This window comes from Mastigoproctus giganteus, chromosome 12, assembly GCF_048544385.1.
Source record: "Mastigoproctus giganteus isolate SK-2022 chromosome 12, ASM4854438v1, whole genome shotgun sequence".
Lineage (NCBI taxonomy): Eukaryota > Metazoa > Arthropoda > Arachnida > Uropygi > Thelyphonidae > Mastigoproctus > Mastigoproctus giganteus.
Window position 1 is genome coordinate 92,617,302 of NC_143586.1, and position 22,829 is coordinate 92,640,130.

Consider the following 22,829-nt stretch of genomic DNA (forward strand, 5'->3'; position numbering starts at 1 on the left):
AGGTACTAAATGCCAAAAATAATTTTGATATCATATACAGGAAAGCTTTTGATACTGTTGCACATGGATTACTGCTGTACAAATTGGAGCGGATGGCATTAAGGGTAGGTTGCTACAATGGATAAAGGGATGGTTGAGTGGGAGACGACAGAGAGTGGTAATCAATGGATACTGCTCTTCGTGGACAAATGTTATTAGGGAGTTCCCGAAGGTTTGGTGTTGCGGCCATTGTTGTTTTGTGTATTCATCAATGATACTGATGAAGGTATATCAGGATTAATGTCCAAGTTTGCAGATGATACAAATGTTGACAGGGTTGTTTAACGACAGTAAAGACAGTGTGCTACTCCAACTGGATCTAGATAAGTTGAGCAAATGGGCTGAGAAGTGGCAACTGAAGTTTAACATTGACAAATGCAAAGTACTGCATATGGGTAGCAATAACCTAAGAGAAACATACCGACTCTGTGGTACTACACTCAGGGAAGTGGAAAGTGAAAAAGACCTGGGGGGGTAATTGTGCAGTCAGATGCAAAGTTTTCGGAGCAGTGCAGACAGGCTGAAAGGAATAGCTCATGGAGTCTTGTCAATGATATATAGGAATTTTTGTTAGCAGGGACATGCAGGTGATTATCTGGTTGTATAAGGCAATGGTCAGGCCACACCTAGAGTGCTGTGTACAGGTCTGGAGGAAGGATGCAGAGTTGCTAGATTGAGTACAAAGAAGGGTAACAAGATTGGTGAGGGGAACAAAGGGGTGCTCTTATCAAGAAAGGCTTAAGTTCTGCAAATTGAAGTGCCTGGAGAGTAGGTACCTGCGAGGTGATCTGATTGAGGATCACCTCGCAGGTGCCATACTTGACAACGCGCCAAGCCATACCGCTTGGGTCGTAACAGATTGGTTTGAGGACATAGGTGTGGATAAGTTGGATTGGCCAGCCCAAAGTATTGATCTGAACCCTCTCGAGCATCTTTGGGATGTATTGGATCGTTGGGTACGTGCATGTCGAGATCCCCCAAAGAACAAGGCCCAACTGGTGGCTGCATCAAAGGCTGAGTGGAGGAACATATCACCTGACATTTATAAAATGCTGGTTGAGAGTATGCCATGAAGATTGAAGGCCGTCATAAAAGCAAAAGGTTTCAGCACAAAATATTAAATGACACAATAAAAGCTCTTTTTTTTTTTTTTTTTTGTCTAAAGGCATGTGTCCAGATATTAATGGTAGGGCAGTGTGTGTATGCGGCTGTTATTTATCACTCATGGAACTTCATATTTATTGGTAATTAATTGTATTATTTCTCCATTTAATTAAATTCATTTTACTAGACCAGTCATATTTATTATTCTCTTTTTACTGGAGTTCAATATTTTCATTTGATATTTGGGCTGTTTATTGCAAGACATTGTATGGGTCATTTGAGTATGAAGGTGTGCATATTATAAAGTCTATACTTTGTAGAATATTGCATATTTAATCATGAACACGGATATTATAACAGTGTTAACATGGTGTTCTAACTGGTGACCATTTCTCATTCTTATTATAGATGCAACTAAAGTTACCAATTCAGATATATTAATTTGAATTATTCCTCCCCCTCCTGAATGGATCAATCAAGCAAATGATGTAACTGAATATTGATTTCATTTTCACAACAATTTTACAATAAAATAATGCTTTTACCAAATGCTTCTTTTTAATTTTTTGCAATTGTAGTGTTGTCAGCTCTAAATGTTGTTGATGATGAAATATTATGCAGAGCAAAGCAAAGCAGTGATGATTATCAGGTGACCAGTCCAAAAATTGAATGTCAGCAAAAAATTTTGAAACAACTGTTGTTATCTGAACAAACCTATCTCCAGAACCTTGAAATGCTTCAAAAGGTAATAAATACATTGTATATATTTTACTACAAATTTAGCAAATTAGTGTATTTTGAGATCGGAAGATTTATGTTCTTTCACCGCCCAGAATGGTTTAAGATTCATTACTGTATTTATGTAAGAATCCCCCCCCCCCGTTTAAGTGGTGAAATTTTAGGGATCATTTAGAATCCTTAGAAAACCCCTTGATATTCAAAAATATAGCTGTAGCAATTAGTGATGTCCAGACCAAGAATACGTACATAGTGGTTAATTTATTTGAAAAATCACAATGTTAATGATGTAGAAAGATATAGCATTTTGCAGTGTGGCAGTAAAGGACTGGTGCAATAAAAAGAACATAAAGTGAAGGAGCTCAAAAATGGTTTCATTTTTATTCAAATAATCACCACCTGATTTGAGGCACCTCCATAGCCAGGTGGGCAGGAGCAGCAGTGTGTAGCACATGCTTCTTGATTAGACCGGGGTTCGAGCCCGTCACCACCAAATACGGAGGATGTGGAAAGGTCAGGGAATGACCACCGCATATCCCTGGAGCAATATGGCCTTAGTTGCTAATGCTCCTAAAAACCAAATAACAACAACAATAACCACATGATTTGAATGCACTTATTATACAGTTCTAAAAGTTTCTGAAAACAGGCAGTGAAGGTGTCCAAAGAGATGTTCAGTTTGACTGTTACATTTTGCTTTATATCCTCATCATCCTGAAATCTCTTTCCTTTGAAGAGAGTTTTCACCTTGGAAAAGAGGAAGAAGTTCACTGGTGCTAGCTCAGAAGTGTAGGATGGATAATTGACTTGTACGATACCATGTTTCATCAAAAATGTGTTCACAACAAGAGCAGAATGGGTGGGAGTACATAGTTGTTCAACAAGAACCAGCTGATTTTCTCTTAAAATTGCAGCCCTACTTAGGAAATGCACTTAAGTAGTCTTTGAAGCACCTGTACATATAACACAGCATTGGCTCGCTCCCCTTAAGGTAAAAATTCCTTATGAGTCACACTCAGTTTGTCAAAAAACACGATCAGCATTGTCTTGATCCTAGACTAATGTAAATGAAAAATTTTGGGCCTTGTTGATTATTTTAAAGTCCACTGCATGCTCTGACGCTTCATCTCTGAATCATACTGAAGCAGCCAACACTCATCTCCAGTGACAGTACAGTTGAGGAAATTAGGATTGTTTTGACAAGTCTGAATGAAGTCTTCGCATGATGACACTCTTTGTTGCTTCTGCTCATCTGTGAGGCTGTGCAACATAAATTTTGCACAGACCTTCCTTTTCCCTAAATCTTCATGTAGAATTTGATGAATAGTATTCTTATTCATATCCAACTCATGAGCCATCATTCTGAGGTTCAAACAACGATCTCATGGCACAATTTCCGGAACCTTTGCACCTCCTTCATTTTGAGAGGTTGACAGATGCCCACTTCTTGAGTTATCGTGAACATCATCACATCTGTCTTTGAACTCCTTGTACCATTCAAACACACTGTTACTTCTTAATGTTTCATCATCATAAACATATTTCTTTAAAGCTAAGTACAAAACTACTTAACTTTAAAGAAATATGTTATTCTGTCTGTGATATGCATAGCTGCCAATTCTGGATTTATAACAATTTTGTGAATTTCTCCTTGAGATTTCATTATTAATGAATTGGCCATTAGTTGTGCTAATCTGTGTTGCATAAAATATGTGGAGCTGGCAAAATTAAATATTGCACATCTGAAGTAGATGTAATGCTAAGCTGTTTTTATGTGTGTGTGTTTGTGGTGCAAAGTTGATAGTCCTTGGTGTCCTTAATGATGCCAAAGAAATTTGATATAGTGTTTGAGAAAACATAATTGGTTAGAACTGGTGTGGAAAGCTGTATGAACACTTTTTTCAAAGTTACCACATTGAAAAGTGCACCAAATAATAACTAGTTAGTGTAGCTGGCTCCTGTCTAAATTCAGCTTGTGATCCAATTTCCAGTAGTTTTTAAAGAAGACAAATTAATGAACTCTTCAGGCAAAAAAACTTCTGAATCACAAAATTTCTGTTGCAGGCAAACCATAATCACAAACTTCTGGTGCAAGAAAACCAGAATCATAAATTTCTGGTACAATCCCTTAGAAAGCTGATAACTCAGTTTGCTTCGACAAAAGCAACAGACATTAGTGAAATTGGACAGAAAGGGAAAGAATGATAGTGATGGCTTTGAAAAAATGTGTGTTTGCTACCAAAGTATCCAAGTGATTCCAAGCTATCCCCCCAGGGGCTCACATCTGGTAAGTATGGGCTTGGCACACCCAGGGTCCTGAGCTGGATATCATCATTCTTCTCTTTGTTGATGATTCCCCCTCCCTCTTTCTCTTTCTTTCAAGGTAACTCAGAATTTTTTTTTTTTTTTGCCTGGTGCAGCAAAAGCCTCAGGCTTCCTTGCACCACATGGCTAATAATGATAATATCCTATTGGGGTGACATTTACTAATAACGAAATCATCAAATTGAAACTAGCTTGCTCTCAGTGCTGATGGAAGATGACTCTAAAATCTTTATTTAAAGGTTACAATATTGGGCATCTTCTCCTGACTGACATGAAGGCATGCAGGCCTTAGAAAATTGAATCACATTTAGCATTGATAATGCTGTTATGGTAGGCAAAAAAATTAGATCAGGGGTATTAAAAGAGGAGTTGAACACCTCCTGGAAATAGGCTGTCCTTAGATGATTAATTTGTGTGCTGAAATGGAGGTTGCATGTCTTTCCCTGAAAGTGGATGAATATTTGTTGGACATTTACTGTTATCTAGAAAGAAGTGCTGAAAGAAAAGACATTGAAACAATTGCAATTAATACATGCTATTGAAGTAAAAAAGATTTTGTGTGTACATATTGGCTGTATGTGGGTAAATGTTTTAACCATAGCAACCTCTGATGAGTCTATTTAAAAAAGAGATTACATGTAGTGAGAAAAGCCATACGAACACTTTTCAAAGTTACCAAACTGAAAGGCAGTCACTAATGACTGGTGCTGACTCAGGTCCATTACAATTCATGATCCAAATGAAGTTCTGAAAAAATACAAATTAATGAACTCAAGAGGTAAAACGCTTTACTGAATCATGAGCAATACTAAACAGTTTGAACAAGTTATAACTCTAGGCAGGTTATCCTTATGTGTGCAAAAAGTCTGTTCATGTTCCCCTCTTCTTGCTCAAATAAATCATTTTCCATGTTTCTTTTAAATGTTATTCCAACATGGGCTTCGCACACTCAGGGTCCTGAGCTGGATCATCATTCTTCTCTTTCTTGGTGATTCCCTTCTCTCTTTTTCTCTCTCTCTCTCAGGGTAACTCATTTTTTTTGGCTGGTGTAGCATAAGCCACAGGCTTCCTTGCACCGTATGGCTAATAATAATAATAATAACCCTACACATATATAAATACAGTGAATTCCGGTTATTTAGGACACACCGAGATAGTTCATTTTGTTCTGATTAAGCAGCTGACCCAATTATGCAAAGTTTCATGTAAATATTTAAAAATACAGTGGACCCCTGCTTTACGATTGATTCTCTGTACAATGAAATCATGTTACGATGGACTGACCATGGTAAAGTATGTTCACTGTGTGATACGTAGTAAGCGCCGATCATTGTGATCACGTTTGTGAATTGAATTTTAATTCTATTAAACAGCCATTCTAATAAGAGAAAATGGAGGAATGTTCTCCACAGGCTATAAAAGTAAAGACATATTAAGCGCAAATTTAACCTTATCAATTAAAAAATTAAATGACACCTGAAAATCGGAAGAATATTTTCCACAGGCTAGCAAAATAAAAATAAATTTACTCTTACATGCATAGCTTAATTAATACATACTGTAATATGTACATACTAACTAGTTGATATTTTTGTTCACTGACATTTTGGGGGATTTGAAATTTAAAACAGTAAAAAAGATAAGCAATCAATAACCAAGAACATGGCATGCACAAATTGCAACTAACATGATACGTGCAAGTGAGATAAGGAATAACAAGTTAAGAAGCTTAAAAAATAGAAATGAAGAGATGATTCTAAAAATGTATTTGTTTTTTATATGATTAAAAGATTTCATGGAAGGGGAAACACATTTCATCATAATAACATAAAAACCCACAGTATTCCAGGTGTCAGTATTATCACAAATTCAGTAAGATCGAGTTTACTATCCATTTATAATAGATAGCACTAACAGAAAAGACCGATAAACCGGAAACTGCTAATTGTTTTTGTTTTATGGTTGTGACCTCCAGAAATCCGACTAGACCATGTGGTATGGTCGGAGACAATCGTAGGGTAATCTCGAGTGCTGCAGTCTCCTACCCTGATTAAACAGCATGTTGTCATAATTAAGTGAAAAAAACCCTGGCTATTTTCTCGATTAGATTCTGTTCTTTAAGATTTCTCCCATATAAATGGCTGACCCGATTAACTGATGGCCTAAATAACTGGAATCCACTGTAGTATAATTCCAGGTTATTAGTTGTCATTCATATATATATATATAACTTAATAGATTTCTGATTTATTAAAAATAGATATTTATGAAGAATTATGGACCTGGGATACTGCTATATATAGCAGAAAGAGCCCAACTATAAAGAACATAGGTTTTTTTTTTAAATGAAAACTCCAAACACAAGAGGTATTAGAACCGGTAGTACTTAGTACCGTGCATGGGTTGAAGGGTGAGAAGATGAAAGGAGATATTTGTTGATATTAGGCTTGAACTTCTGTAGGCTGTAATTTTCAAGAAATGCGTATGAAGTAAGGTTTCCCAGAAAATGTAAGTTGAATGAATATACAAGGAAGATGAAAAGTTGGTTCTGTGAGAACAGTGCCCATGAAAGTATTTGTAGAAAAGGCATGCAGCAGACACAGTATATCTATGAGACAGAGTGGAGAGACTGTTAGATATGAGTCATAATTAACCAAACTGCCCGCTTCTGAACAGAATCTAGAAGCCTGAGAGAGGTTTTGAGGGCACCATCCCAGATGTGGGAACAATATTCCATGGTACGGCGGATTTGCGATTTGTACAGAGTGAACAGCTGTTTGGAATAAAATTAATGCCAAAAGCAAAAGAGAAAACCAAGTTTTTTAGATGCAGAGGAAGCAATATTTGTAATGTGCTTGTGTCAAGAGAGATTAGAAGTCAGAGTGTCACCAAAGATAAGAATAGGAGCAGAAAAATCCTTTTTTGCGAGATATAAGACAGGACTGACCTTTAGAAGGATTAAAATCAACTAGTTTGTCTTTGCCCCACTAGAGAATTACCTGGAGATCAGAATTTAAGGAATTGGTAGTGGATATCCGAGAAGTTGAAGCTGATTGAACAGGGAAAGGTTTCTCAAACTGGAAAGTGGAATGCAATGTGCTATCATCAGCAAAACTATGGATAGGATTTCTTGTCAATTAAAGATCATTAATATACAAGAGGAAAAGAGTGGGGGGAAAGAACTGAACCTTGGGGAACAGCAGCATTACTGGAGAAAATAGAAGACAGAGAACCATCTACCATCATCTTCAGTGAGCGGTCAGAGAAAGAACTGGATAACCAATTACAAAAAACAGTTGGCAAACCATAAGATGGAAGCTTGTTTAGAAGACCTTTATGCCAGACATGATCGAAAGTCTTTCAGATGTCAAGAGCAACTTCTTGGGTTTCACCAAATTTTTCCATTGAATTTGGCCATAAATGGGTAACATAAGCCAGAATATCACCAGGGGATCAACACTGATAGAATCCATACTGGCGGTCATTGATCAGATGGAAGGATTCTAGATAGCTTAAGAGTTGACAGTTAAATGATTTCTCCATTACTTTAGAAACAGTAGAAGTAATGGCAATGGTACGATAACTGGATGGGACGGATTTGTTACCCTTTTTAGGAACTGACTGGATATGAGCAAATTTCCAAGCAGAAGGAAAACACCTTTGGAATAAGAAAGTGAAAAAAGGCAGCAAAGAACAGGAGTGAAATCAGGAGCACTGCTTTTGAGAAGAAGTAGAGAAATGTCATCTGGACCTGGAGCTTTCTTAGCATCAAGATTCGTAAAAATCCTTCTGACATCCTTTTAACGGAAGGCCACAGGAGACATTGATGGAGTGTGTTGGGAATGGTAGGAGTTGTTTTACCAAGATCATTAATACATGAGTTGAAAGAAAAATTAGATACTTGCAGGTCAGCTTTACCTTGGCTGACATGACAATAGAACCATCTGTTTTTGACAAAAGTGTGAGCAGAGATGGGCAAAAGTTATGGCCAATAGCTATGGCAAGGGACCAGAATGCACAGCTACCATTAGGGCAAGAAGCAAGTTTTCTATTCTTAGCCTGTTCAAAATCTAGTTTGGACTGATTAATAACTGCATTACAATTGTTGCGTGCTTTGGTGTAAGCAGAAAATGAAACTGAAGAGTTGGAAAGAAGCCAATTACGATATGCAACATTCTTCTCTTGAACAGCTTTAGCACATTTATTGGAAAACAAAGGTTTAGATAAAGGATGAGATTTTAAAGTAGAGTGTGGAATAAAGGATTCCATTCCTACAAGAATAATTTCAATGACATGATCTGAGCAAACATTGAAATCAGAAGTTTTGAAACAGTAAACTGACCAAGGAAAAGAAGAAAAGAAATATTGCACGTCATCCCATTTTGCATTCTTGTAATGCCAAGCAACACTAGGTTGGGAATAGTCATGAGATAAAGGCTCCATTGGAGAAGAGACAATCACTAAGTTGTGATCTGAAGTGCCTAAAGGACTTCTCACTTCGACCGTGTACTTAGAAGGGTTGTTTGTGAGAAAAAGATCAAGCGTGTTGGCTGTATGATTAGGATTGTCCAGTATTCTTGTAGGTAAATGAACAATCTGTGCAAGGTCATTAGTAATTGCAAAAGCCTCAGCATCTCGACCAGCTGGGTCGGTGTGACTAGAAAATGGAAGCCAGCTGGAGTTGTGAATGTTGAAATCACCAAGGAAAATAACCTCACTGTTAGGAAAGTTGGACTGGAGAAAGTCAAGTTGCAAAGAGAGGAAGTCAAAGAGCTCCAAGTGATTAGTGGAGTTGGGAGAATGGTAGAGAACAGATGAATTTGAACAGAATGAAATAAAGAGATTTTAAGCCAGAGTAGATCGTAAAGAGGAGATTCCAAATTACCAAGTCTCTGACAGGAAATATCGGAATGGACGTATGCACAAGCACCACCCTGGAGGCGAAAGGAACTATACTGTGAATAATTTTGGCAACTGAGATGAGCAATAGTTGAATCAACCAACCAATAACTGTGATTCTGCCAGAAAAAGTACATGGGGTTTGGCAGACCAGTGGAAATGGACATCGTTGAGATTAGAACTGAGACCATGTATATTTGTGAAATGAACTAGGAAATGTTTGGGAGGTTTGGATGTTTTTGCAGATAAGTTTGCTCTATTAGTTTGACAATTCATGGTGTATTCAATAGTAATAAAAAGTGGGGCAAGGGACAACCTGTATGAAGTAATGAAATTTTTGCATATGGCGTACACATGGTAAGAATATACCTAACATAACATTGCCTCGACAATGCTCCCTCCCTAAAAAAACACTACTCGAACTCCGTCCGGTCACTATCTGGCAGAGTAGAGTTAGCAAGATTATACACTAGCTGATCTGGAAGCCTCCTAGAGAGTTACCAATAGGTTTGGTCTTGTGTACTAACTAGCGGCTTGCCTGCAAACACTGTTTTAGAGCTGTACCCTCGAAATGTAAGGAAGTTTAGATCCCATCATTGTGATCATCATTACCTCAAAAGACATCAGTCATACTGCATGATGGGAAAGGATTAACCATAACTTAGTTCTGGAGACTAAACAGATTTGCAGAACTCCAGTTTTAGTCTTCAGAACTCCAGTTTTGCCTTCCACCATTTGAAGCCTCTAATAAGCAAAGTGGTGGTATTGCCCTGGTTGATGAGAGTCATCTACCACCTAGGATTGCCTTGTAACACAGAGGGGCAGCATTCTTCCATGTGGTATGGGTGCCACATGCGCACTGTGGGTGGTCACCCACAGTGCGCATGCGCATGAGGGCTATACCCAGGATTACTAAAAGTCTGACCGTCATGAAGGTGCAGGCAGAGGATTTGGCTGTCACAGTTGTCCGGAATTCGTTGAAATTAGGTCCACTTGACTAGAGTGTCACCTGAATATCAATTCCATCAGCTTTTTAGACTCCTAGGTAGCAATCACAGCATGTCTGGCATATCTGAGAGAATGTCTATTACAGCCTCAAGGCCAAAGGTAAGTAGATTTGGTGAAGGGAGAAGAGTTAGTCTAGTGAAACCGGAAGTCGAAACTGTGGAAAAATGCAAAGGCTTCTGTAAAAGTAAAAAAAAAAATATAGTAATGTACTTAGTGCTGCAAATCTGATGATTTTAAAGTCTTCATCAAGGGTCAGCCATCAAAACCAAGGGAAATACAGTAAGAAATAAGACCTCTGTTTCTAACATGAAATGTAAGTAGCACAGGGTGGAAACAATGAAAGTTACCGAATGAGAGTATATAGAAGCCAGATTAAGGATGGCCATAAATAAATAATGTTGACGTATATTTCATGGCTGACCCGACAGAGGCATAGATAGGAAAAGGAAGGAAAAAAATAAATGAAAGAAATAAAATAAGAAACTGAAGTGGAGGGTAAAAGATGCAACTTACTGTCGTACCATGCCAGAGTCAGAATGCAGACTGTGTGACGTAGACCATCATGCTACAAAGGAGTTGAAGAAAAGAAGTACCGGCTGTTGTTTGGAAGAAATATAAAGTATGTTATAGCGATCTTATAGGTAAGATGCACACTTTATAGATGTAAGAAAAGAAAGGAAAAAACTGACTCGAGTAAATAATACAAAGGTCTTTGAGATAATAGAAGAGGAGAAAAAGCAGTATGTACTGGAACGTAAGAACAAGGTTGAGCTTCTGCAGACTGCTCAGGAACAATATATCAATGAGGAATATTACAACTTTCTGAAAGTGATAAAGCCCAAGAAACCTATAGGTAAAAATAAATCCAAAGAAGAAAAAATTAGTCAAGAAACACTTGTCGTGATGAACCGAACATGACAAATGAAGAGCAAGAATGACAAGGAGAAAATTGAGTATACTGAGTTATGCAAAGCCATTAGAAAGAGACTCAGAGAAGACAAGAAAATTTAACACAAGAAAAGTACAACAAGCATTAAGAGAAAACAAAGGATTTAAATCAGCAGCCATGAGTAGTAATATAGAAAGACAAATGATACTGAAACTGAAGAATAGTGATAATGTACTTATAAATAGCAGAGAAGGCATAATTCAAATAACAGAAGACTACTAAAAAGAGTTATAGAAGGAGCGAGGGAATGATGCCAGCAGTGGGGAAGATGGATTGCAAATTAGTAACACATATGACATACCCAATATCCTTCCTGATGAGGTAGAATATGCATTGAAGAAAATGAAGAATAACAAAGCCCCAGGTGAAGATGAAGTAACTGTAGAATTGTTAAAATTGGGAGGAAGAGACATGACACAAAAACTGGCAAGACTCTTCACAAAATGCATTAGAAAAGGTGTGAGGTCTAAGGAGTGGAATAATGCAATCATAGTTTTGCTGCATAAGAAAGGAGATAAATCAGAAATTGGAAATTATAGACCAATTAGCTTGTTATTCCACATCTACAAGTGGTTCACAAGGATCATTACTAACAGATTAGAAAGAATACTTGCTGAGAATCAACCGAAAGAGCAAGCTGGCTTTAGGACAGGATTCTCAACTATGGATCACCTTCATGTAATGTCACAGCTAATGGAGAAAGCAAATGAATGTAAAACACAATTATGCCTGGCATTTGTGGATTATGAAAAGGCATTTGACTCCATACAGCATAAGGCAATGTTTTGGGCACTGGAAAGACAAGGTATAGATACCCCATATATTATGATTTTGAAGAAAATATATGAGAATGCTACCTTCTTTATTAGACTAGACAAAGACAGTAGTAAATTTACAATTGAGAAAGGAGTTTGTCAAGGGGAGACAATATCTCCAAAGTTGTTTACTACTGCCCTTGAGTAGGCTTTCAGATTAGACTGGTCGCAGAAAGGAGTCAATGTGAATGGAGTGTACCTAAACCATTTACCATATGCCGATGACATATGTGGCCATAAGCCATGATCCCAAAGAATTAGAGGAAAATCTTAATCCATTATGCAGAGTTAGTAAGGATTTTGGACTAAAGATGAATATGGCTAAAACAAAAGTAGTGATGGACAAGTATGCCACAGAAAGGGATATAATGATTGAAGGAGCAGTAATTGAAAAGGTGGAGTCATATACTTATCTGGGACAAGTCATTAGCTGTGATAATGATAAATGGCTGGAAGTCAAGAGAAGAATAAATTTTGGATGGATAGCATTCAGGAAATATAGTCATACTGAGGAGCAATATCCCAATTTGTCTGAAATGTAAAATAATGAACCAATGTATACTCCCTACCATGACTTAAGGAAGTGAAACTTGGGCACTCACCAAAAGAATGGAAGAGAAGTTGAGAACTACACAGCGAAGAATGGAACAAAATTATATTGGGAATCAGACTGTTAGATAAGAAGAGAAATACATGGATTAGGCAGCAAACTCATGTAAAGGACATTCTTATCAAAACTAAAGAACTAAAATGGTCTTGGGCAGGACACGTAGCTCGAAGACATGATGACAGATGGATTAAGAAAATAACAGGATGGTACCCAAGAGGAGCTAGAAGGAAACCCGGAAGACAACGACGGAGATGGTCAGATGAAATTCATGAGTTTGTGGGTAGTAAATGGATGGCCATTGCACAAAACAAAAGGAACTGGAAAGTTGTGGGAGAGGCCTTCATCCTGCAGTGGATTGAAAATGGCGGATGATGATAGCAACGTCAAGTGCAGGAAGTATTAAGTAGGCCGAGATTAATATTACTAGGGGGTGATAGAAAGATTGGCATTAAATGAATGAAGCAGTATGTCCCAGGATAGAGGAGATAAGATTCACTATCAAAGCAGTTTAATGTAGCTGAACTTTGTTTAAGGTGAAAAAGGCGAATTATAGCAGAACAGTAGCATCTTGATATTGCATTCATAAAACTAATGACTCACAAGAAATAAGATATAGAGTGCTAGAACAGTGGAAAGTTATCTGAGGAAGATGGAATATAGGTGTACTAGGACATCTTTTTTTTTTTTTTTTTTTTTTTTTTTTATATATAAGAACCCCGATCACGAGTGGTATTAGAACCTATAGTACTTAGTACCGTGATTGGGTTGGAGGTTGAGATGACAAAAGAAGATATTTCTTAACATTAGACTTTAACGTCTATAGACTCTAATTTTCAGGAAATATGTATGAAGGAACGTTGTTCCAGAAAACGGCAGCTGAATGAATAAACGAGGAAGATGAAAAGTTGGTTCTGTGAGTTTGAAGTTGGACAGTAAATGGATGTTGGCTGGTGACGGCGCATGTTCGGACTGTTTTGAAAGAGAGCGGGAATTATAGAAGCCAATTCAGAAAAACGGTGCCCGTGGAAGTATATGTACAAAAAGGCATACAGCAGAAACAGTACATCTATGAGCCAGTGAGTGGAGAGAGGCTGTTAGAGATGAATCATTAATTAAACTAACTTCCCTCTTCTGAATGGAATCTAGAAGCCAGAGAGAGGTTTTGGAGACACCGCCCCAGATGTGGGAACAATATTCCGTGGTAGGGTGGATTTGCTATTTGTACAGAGTGAACAGCTGTTGGAAGAAAACTAACTCCGAGAGCAAAAGAGTAAACTAAGTTTTTCAGATGCATCAGTATTTCTAATGTGCTTGTGCCAAGAGAGATTAGAAGTCAGGGTAATCCCCAAAAGAGATATATCATCTTGCCTAGAAATCAGGGTATCACCAAAGATAAGCATAGGAGCAGAAGAATTCTTTTTTGTGAGATATAAGACAGGACTGAGTTTTAGAAGGATTGGAATCAACTAAGTTGTCTTTCCCTTACTGGAGAATTACTTGTAGATCAGCATTTAAGGAATTGGTAGCAGATATTTGAGAAGTTGAAGCTGATTGAGCAGGGCGAGGTTTCTCAAACTGGAAAGTGTAATGCAATGTGCTATCATAGGCAAAACTATGGATAGGATTTCCAGTCAATGGAAGGTCATTAATATACAAGAGTAAAAGAGAGGGGGGTGAAGAACTCAACCTTGAGGGACACCAGATTAGTGCAGAAGTTGGAAGACAGAGAGCCATCTACCATCACCCTCAGTGAGCGGTCAGAGAGAAAACTGGATAACCAATAACAAAAAACGGCTGGCAAACCATAAGATGGGAGCTTGTTTAGAAGACCTTTATGCCAAACACGATTGAAAGCCTTTGATATGTCAAGAGCAACTGCTTGTGTTTCGCCAAACTTTTCCATTGAATTTGTACATAAATGGGTAACATAAGCCAGAATAGCACCAGTGGATCGAAACTGACGGAATCCATACTGGCAATCGTTGATCACACGGTAGGTTTCTAGGTAGTTTAAGGGTTGGCAGTTAATTGATTTCTCCATTACTTTAGAAAGAGCAGAAGTAATTGCAATGGGACGATAATTGAATGGGAGTGATTTGTCACCCTTTTTAGGAACTGGCTGGATGAGCAAATTTCCATGCAGAAGGAAAAACATCTTTGGAATAAGTAAGTGAAAAAAGGTGGCAAAGAACGGGAATAAGTGGAGAAATACCATCAGGACCTGGAGCTTTCGTAGCATCAGGATTTGTCAAAATCCTTCTGACATCCTTTTGACAGAAGACCACAGGATCCATTGAATGGAGCATGTTGGGAATGGTGGGAGGTGTTTTACCAAGATCATTAATACATGAGTTGGAAGAAAAATGGGATGCTAGCAAGTCAGCTTTATCCTTGGATGAATTGACAATAGAACCATCTGATTTTGACAGAGGTGGGAGCAGAGATGGGCAAATGTTGCGGCCAATAGATTTATCAAGGGGCCAGAAATGATCGGCTACCATTAGGGCAAGAAGCAAGTTTTCTACTTTTAGCCTCTTCAAAATGTAGTTTGTGCTGATTAATCACTGTTTTACAATTGTTGGGAGCTTTGGTGTAGGCAGAAAATGAAACTGAAGAATTGGAAACAGGCCAATTACGATATGCAACATTCTTCTCTTGAACAGCCTTAGCACATTTATTGGAAAACCAAGGTTTAGATAAAGGACGAGATTTTAAAGTGGAGTGTGGAATAAACGATTCCATTCCCACAAGAATAATTTCACTGACACATCTGAGCGAATGTTGACATCAGAAGTTTTGAAACTGTAATCCAACCAAGGAAAAGAAGAAAAGAAATCTTACAGGTCATCCTATTTTGTTTTCTTGTAATGCCAAACAACATGAGGTTGGTAATAGCAATGAGATAAAGGCTCCATTGAGAAGGGAATCATCAAGTTGTGATCTGAGGTGCCAAAAGACCACTCACGTCGACCATGTACTTTTAAAGCATTTTTTGTAAAAAAAAAGATCCAGTGTGTTGGCTGTATGGTTAGGAATGTCTGCTATTTTGGTAGGTAAATGAACAAATTTTGCCAGGTCATTAGTAATTGTAAAAGCCTCAGCATCTCAACCAGCTGGGTTTCTGTGACTAGAGAATGGAAGCCAGCTGGAGTTGTGAACATTAAAATCACCAAGGAAAATTTCCTCACTGTTAGGAAAGTTAGACTGGAGAAAATCAAGTTGCAAAGAGAGGATCAAAGAGCTCCAAATTATTAGTGGAGTTGGGAGAATGGTAGAGACAACAGATGAATTTGACAGAATGAGGTAGAAAGATTTTAAGCCAGAAAAGGTTGAAAAGAGGTGATTCCAAATTACAAGTCTCTAACAGGGAATATATACTGTGTATAATTTGGGCAACTGAAATGAGCAATGGTTGAATCAACCTGTAACTGAGATTTTGTCAAAAAAAGTACATGGTCTTTTGGCACCCTGTAAGTGGAAATGGACATTGTTGGGATTAGAACTGAAACCACGTATATTTGTGAAATGGACTAGGATGTGGTTGAGTGGTTTAGATCTTTTTGCAGATAAGCTTACTCTATTAGTTTGACAATTCATGGTGTATTCAATAGTAAGAAAAGTGGAGGGGACATGTTGTATGAAGTAATAATATTTTTGGATATGGCATACATATTTTAAGAACATAACCAGATCCTTGACGTAATGTGGCCTCGACAATGCTCCCTGCAAACACACTGCTCGGACTTCCTCCGGTCACTATCTAGCAGAGTAGAGGTAAGAAGATTATACACTAGCTGATTTGGAAGCCTCCTAGAGAGTCACCAATAGGTTTGGTCCAGTGTACTAACTAGGGCCAATCTGCAAACACCGTTTTAGAGCTGTACTCTTGAAATGTAAGGAAATTTTGACCTTGCCATGATATCCATCATAACCTCAAAAGTCATCAGTCATATTGCATGATGGAAGAGATGGGGAAGGGCTGACCGGAACTTAGCCCCCGAGACTAAACATGGGTTCCACTACTTCAAGCCTCCAATAAGCAAAGTGGTGGTATTGCACCAGTTGATGAGTCATCTACCATCTAGTATTGCTGGTAACACAAAAAAGGGCAGCATTCTCTATGTGGTGTGGGCGCCACACCTCAACCCCTGCTTACGTTGGTTCACACCTGGGTGGTCACCCAGTATTCTTGTATATGGAGCTTATACCCAGGATTACTAACAGTCCCACCATCGTGAAGGTACAAGCAGAGGATTTGGCTGTCACAGACTGTCCGGACTTCGCCAAGATTGGGTCCACTTGACTTGAGCGTCACCCAAATATCAGTTCCATCAGCGTTTTAGACTCCCAGGTAGCAAGTACAGCTTGTCTGGTATATCTGAGAGAATGTCTGCCGCAGTAGGACCCTGAACAAAGTTCTGGTAGCATGTGTGATAATTATTATATAAAATATTTAGTCATAAGTTAAAGAATGGGCACAATATGGCCCAGGAGGCTCTTGTGCCAAAAAATCCTCAGCACAACAACCACCGGGACCATGCTTCATGTGTTTTAAGTCAGTTGTGTTAATAATGGTTTAAGTCAAACTAAATGCAGCAAGGTATCATATATTCAAGTGTATGAAATATCTATATAATATCGGTATAAATACACCATAGAGAACTCTTAAACAAAAAAACTACAATAGTAGTGTAAAAAGGGCATCATTTTATCTGTATCTCGTATTGTGCATCTCCTTCACAACGAGTCTCCATGTATGGCCCTACCTTGAATAAGTAATGCTTCACTAAAATAGTCTTCTCTTTTAGTGAAGCGTTACTTATTCAAGGTAGTGCAAAACATGGCAACTCGTTGTGAAGGAGGTGCACAATATGAGATACAGATAAAATGATGCCCTTTTTACACTACTATTGTAGTTTTTTCGTTTAAGAGTTCTCTGGTGTATTTACACCAATATTATATAATTAATAATGGTAAAAGATTACCATTTAAAATTGTAATAATAATAATAATAAACAATATATTAATTAGCTACCAATGGAGTATTAATATAATATTTATTATTATTATTAATTATTATACAGGTAGTTCTCGACTTTAAGAGGTAATTCGTTCCTAGCGCGCACTCGTAATGTGAAAACTCATAAGGCGGGAATTTATTTCCCATAGACATAAGGTTAAAAATAGGGGTTACGTTCTGAACAATGAAATTAGTTAGCTAATTAGTTTGTTTAAACAATGATTGATTTATCGAAAAAAATAAAAACATAACCTGTAAAATCAAGCAAATTATAATAATAGATCAATTATTTATGACTTACAAATGTCAAAGAATGTTTATTCTTCATCATCATCGACTAAATGCACACTCATTGATCACTCATTATTAGCTCGGCACTCGTTGGTTTGTTTCACAAGAAGTCGTCTTCAGATATGTTTCAAGAAGTGTTTGTTTCCAAGATAATCTTCTCTTTTAATTATAAATTTCATGTTTGCATGTATAAGCATTTTTTAACGGCACACACAAATTGCAACTAACACAATTTGCTTGGAGTAACAAGTTTACGAAGCTTAAAAAAAAAGAAATGAAGAGAAGATTCTGAAAATTTATTTGTGTTTTATGTGATTGAAGATTTCAGTAAAGGGGAAATACATTTCACCTTAATAGCATAAATAAAACCACACAATTCCAGCTATCAGTATTTTCGCAAATGCAAAAAGATCAAGTTTACTACCCATTTATAATTGCTTGCAGTAACAGAAAAGCCCAATAAACAAGAAAGTGCAAATTGTTTTATGGTTGTGACCTCTAGAAATGTGCTTTAGAAAAATATCACAAAGGCGTTCAAAATTGATTCTTAAAGCGGAACATATGATAACAATGAAAGTGTAGTGCATTTTAATGATTTGAATTGTTAACTAATACAATTTACAAACCACGATCATGACCTTTTATATGGCCTTAAGGTCACGCTCCTGACCTTAAAAATGACATTTTATAGAGATAAATTAGATAGATAAAATAGCTTAGTTATACAGCAAAAATTTCAACTTCCAAGATCTTGAAACAAATTACCAAAAGACAATGTGTTATTGGGTTCACATTATATTTTAAATACGATGGTGTCTCTGAAACTGATTAATATCATAAAGCTGGGTACACTGTATTGTATAGCTACGCATGTGGTTTTGAATGCGGTATTTATGGATGTTTACCATTCATTTTTTGTAATTAATGTTCATATTTACAATTTCATTGATACTTGATACTTGGGGGAAAAAAACTTGTAAAGTAAGAACTGCCTGTAATTTTAAATGTTAATCTTTTACCATTATTAACATAACTGACTTAGACACATGAAGCATGCTCCCAGAACTGTGTCCAGGGTTTTACTATAGGAACGGGGTTCGCGACCCCAGACTGCCCTAGCACACTTATTTTCTCTTCCTCAGATTACTTTCCACTGTCCTAGTATCTTATTTCTTGTCTGCCATTAGTTTTGCGAATGCAATATCAAGATGCTATTGTTCTGCTATACATCGCTTTTTTTGCTTTAAACAAAGTCCAGCGTATACATTATGCTACTTTGATAGTTTATCTTTTTTCCTCTATCCTGGGATGTACTGCTTCATTCGTTTAATGCCGATCTTCCCATCACTCCTAGCAATATTAATCTCTTCCTACTTACTGCCTTCCTGTGCTTGACGTCACTATAACATACTATAAATTTCTTCCGACAATAGCTGGGTACTTTTTTTCTTCAACTCCATTTTAGCGTGATGGTCCAGGCCACACTCTGACTGACTGTGGCATGGTGCAACAGTAAGTTTGGAGGGTCAAAGATGACCCTCTGCTTTGGTTTCTTTAATTTATTTTTTCTTTCCTTTTCCTATCTCTGCCTCTGTCGGATTAGCCATGAAATATACGTCAACATTATTTATTTATTGCTACTCTTAACCTGGCTTCTGTATACTCTCATTCTGTAACTTTCATTATTTCCACCACATGCTACGTATATTTCATGTTAGAAACAGAGGCTTTACTTCTTGCTGCATTTCTCTTGGTTTCGATGGCACTTGGTGAAGACGTTAAAATCATTGGATTTGTAGCATTAAGTATCTTAATGTATTATTTTTTTTTATTATTTTTACTTTACAGACACTTTTCCATTTTTCTGTAGTTTTGACTTCCGGTTTCTCTAACATACTTTCTCCCATGGATCCGGACTTATAGGATGCCCTTTATAATGCATATTTTTATGTGATGTTGTTGTCATATTTCTATTATCATGTTTATTTATTATTATTTTTTTTTTTTTCACAGTATATTCATCATCCATTGCTTGAAAGACAAGAAGTACCTAAACATCAGCTGAATGCTGTTATTTTGGATATGCAGCTTAATCATCAGATTATTATCCAAAAATTAAATCAAGGTTTACCAGTAAAAGAAATCATTGTGCACATCATACCTTCTTTACAACTTTATATTACATACAGCAAGTATGTGGAGCAAACCAGTGCAGTCATTATGGTAAGCATTATTAAACTTGAATTCTATTTAATTGTGCTGCTTCATATGCTTCAATTTTGATAGTTAACCCTCTGGCAATAGCAACTCAGGATGAAATATGCTAGAGCTGGAGTTTTTTTGTTTTTTTTTTTTGCAATTTTAAACAAAATCTATATGAGTGACATCAATGCCAATTTATGTTATGAATTCCTCAGTTAATTATTTTATTATCAGAAATGTTTAGCCATAAAAAAAAATAAAAAGCAAGTATTTCCTTCAACCTAATCATGCATATTATCTAGTGTTGAAAAACAAGAATTTAAAATTAACAGCATTTTCCAATATAGTTAGGGAAGGACGCTACATGGTTTTTTAATATAATAACAGCCTTAACAGTATTTTCCCAATCCAATTAGCAAAGCAGGTTACCATCATGTTTGATCCATGTGTTTCCCAGTAGAAACCTTGCTTGCTTCAGATGTTTGCTACATCCCTTGGTGGTAAAAGAATGTGGAGTTTATTTGATTTTTGTTTCTTTAAAATTTTGCTCGCTGCAGTAAAGATAATGCCCAGATGTTGGCATTTTTAACATGTGAAAAAAACTTGTCTAAAATGTGGCAGAGAGGGTTTTGTTTTTAAAAAAAATAATTAAAAATATGCAATTTTAATATAAGTTAGTTAATATGTATGCAATGCATTACATTTCAGACATGCCTGACTTTTTTTTTTTAAATTAATTGAAATTTTTTTATTTTTCTGTGATTAACAGAAGTGGAAAGTAAATATAGTTATCACCTTATCAATTAATTACTAAGATTATAACTTTATAGAACACTTAAGAAAACTATAGTTTATGTTTTATAAACATAGCTATTCATTTTAATTACAAACTGTACAAGTTAGTGCAACTGCATCATATTAAGCTAGCAATACTGCATTAAAGCTACATTTAATATATTTTTACATACAAATTTGTACGGAAAAAAGAAATAATAATTTCTGGATTTCTATTTGTCTGATTTTAATGAAATTTGAAATGGCTTGATGAATAATTTTAAAATGTCTGAATGTAAAATTTCATGACAGTCCTTCCATTGAGAGTTCAATTGTCACTTGTGGATAGACGGACAGATGGACATGGTGAAGCCAGTAGTCACACTTTAACAATCCATAATTTGTGAATCTGCTAATAAATTTAAATACTTTTTTTATAACAGCTGATTTATGTGTCTGATTTCTATTTTAAAAAAAAAACTCAATTAAGGTGTTCAAATGTCTTCCTTCACACACATGTATAAACAACCTTTTTTTTCACCACTCCTACATACAAGGGTGCAAAAGGAATCTGTTCAAAAGCTTGTTTAGTCTTTGGGTTATTCAATTTCAAAGAGCCTCCTGGATAGAGGGATGGAGGGGCATAAGCAAATTATTATATAGTATTTATTATTAATTTATTATTATATAAATTATTATTCTTTTTGAAAAATAGGAAAATCAAAATAAATGCAAGGGACTACCATGGGAAAAGTTAAAAGACTTGCTCTTTTTACCACTTGAACAAGTTTCAAGGTAAGGTTGTGTATATCAGCTGTATATAAAATTAATTCTTAACATTAATTCTTTGTAAACAAAACTACCTTAAATACATGAATATTAAATCAATTAACTGCAATTAATTTCCAGAGAATATATTTATTTATAACTTAATATTTTACTGTATTTATACCTATAGTGCATAGATGGGGTGGGGGGGGAACAACAATATGGGCCAGAAATGGACTGTCTAATATATTTGCACTTGGGGAACACTGCATGTAGTGACAAACTCCATTAATAATAAGCAGCATGTGTGGAGCAGATGGTTATCATTGACCTCCAAAGGCATCTAATGTGTGGGTTTGTATATGTGACATAACTCTGCAGGCTACATTGAATTCAGCCAGTGTATCAGTAAAGGCCTCCAAGGCTTTCCTCAATGGTAAGGAAAAATGTGTAACTGCAAGCATATTTCTGGTCAAAATTACCACTAGAAATAGGCATGCTGTGGCAGTTGTAACCATGGGATTTAACAGAAGCTTTGAAATAACCGTGTTGGCTAGAAATGTGTCAAAAACTGCATAAACAAGGAATTCACAGCAGTGTACCTATTCAATAAAAAGGAATTGCTGCCTACAGCAGTGTCAACGGGATAGATTTTGGGCTGCGCCCCGATGGCAAAAAGTTGTCTGGTTCAACAAATCATAATTTATACTAATCTACTCTGATTGTAGGGCGATTTTTTTAGATAAAAATTTGTGTTAGTTTGCATCCTGATTGTGTTATGTCTGCATTGCAAGCAGGTGGTGACTCTGTAATGATAAGGAGTGCCATTTGTTGGGAAGGCCAATATGCTACAGTACCCCTTCATAGTTTGATTTCCCAAGCGTACCTGGACATGTTATCTATGTGCACCCTATGATGGCTTCCCTCTATCCCATAGTTATTGGATCCTTCCAGGGTGGCACTGCTACTCTCCATCCAACCATCTGTCCAAAAAGAATTTTGAATAGGGCAAAGTGCATGACAGCAAACTCCAATATTCTCAAACATGCGGGGCATCCTAGAGAGAAGAATCAGGGAGCTGTAAATTCCCTTACTTTGATCTTTAGTCTGCATGGTATGTTATTGGAGAAATAATCCCAAAACCCTTTCGAGCAACCGTCAGCCTGGTATTATGTCATTGCCCTGCCATATAGTAGCAGTTATAGAAATTCAGGGAGATCCAACACTGACTGCTATTCTGCATTTTTTTTTTTTTGTCTAGGCACTCATTTGCATCTTGTGAAACCA

At 36.7% G+C, this 22,829-nt stretch overlaps 1 protein-coding gene across 1 annotated transcript in view; it reads left to right on the forward strand.

The window, feature by feature from the left end:
• Positions 1–22,829, forward strand: part of LOC150077278 (intersectin-1-like) — a 126,325-nt gene that overhangs the window by 79,024 nt on the left and 24,472 nt on the right. Inside the window, exons 3-5 of the mRNA XM_090385839.1 lie at positions 1,722–1,888; positions 19,812–20,021; positions 21,490–21,569. Coding sequence (XP_090241965.1) covers positions 1,722–1,888; positions 19,812–20,021; positions 21,490–21,569 — 457 coding nt within the window. The remainder of the gene's footprint in view (positions 1–1,721; positions 1,889–19,811; positions 20,022–21,489; positions 21,570–22,829) is intronic.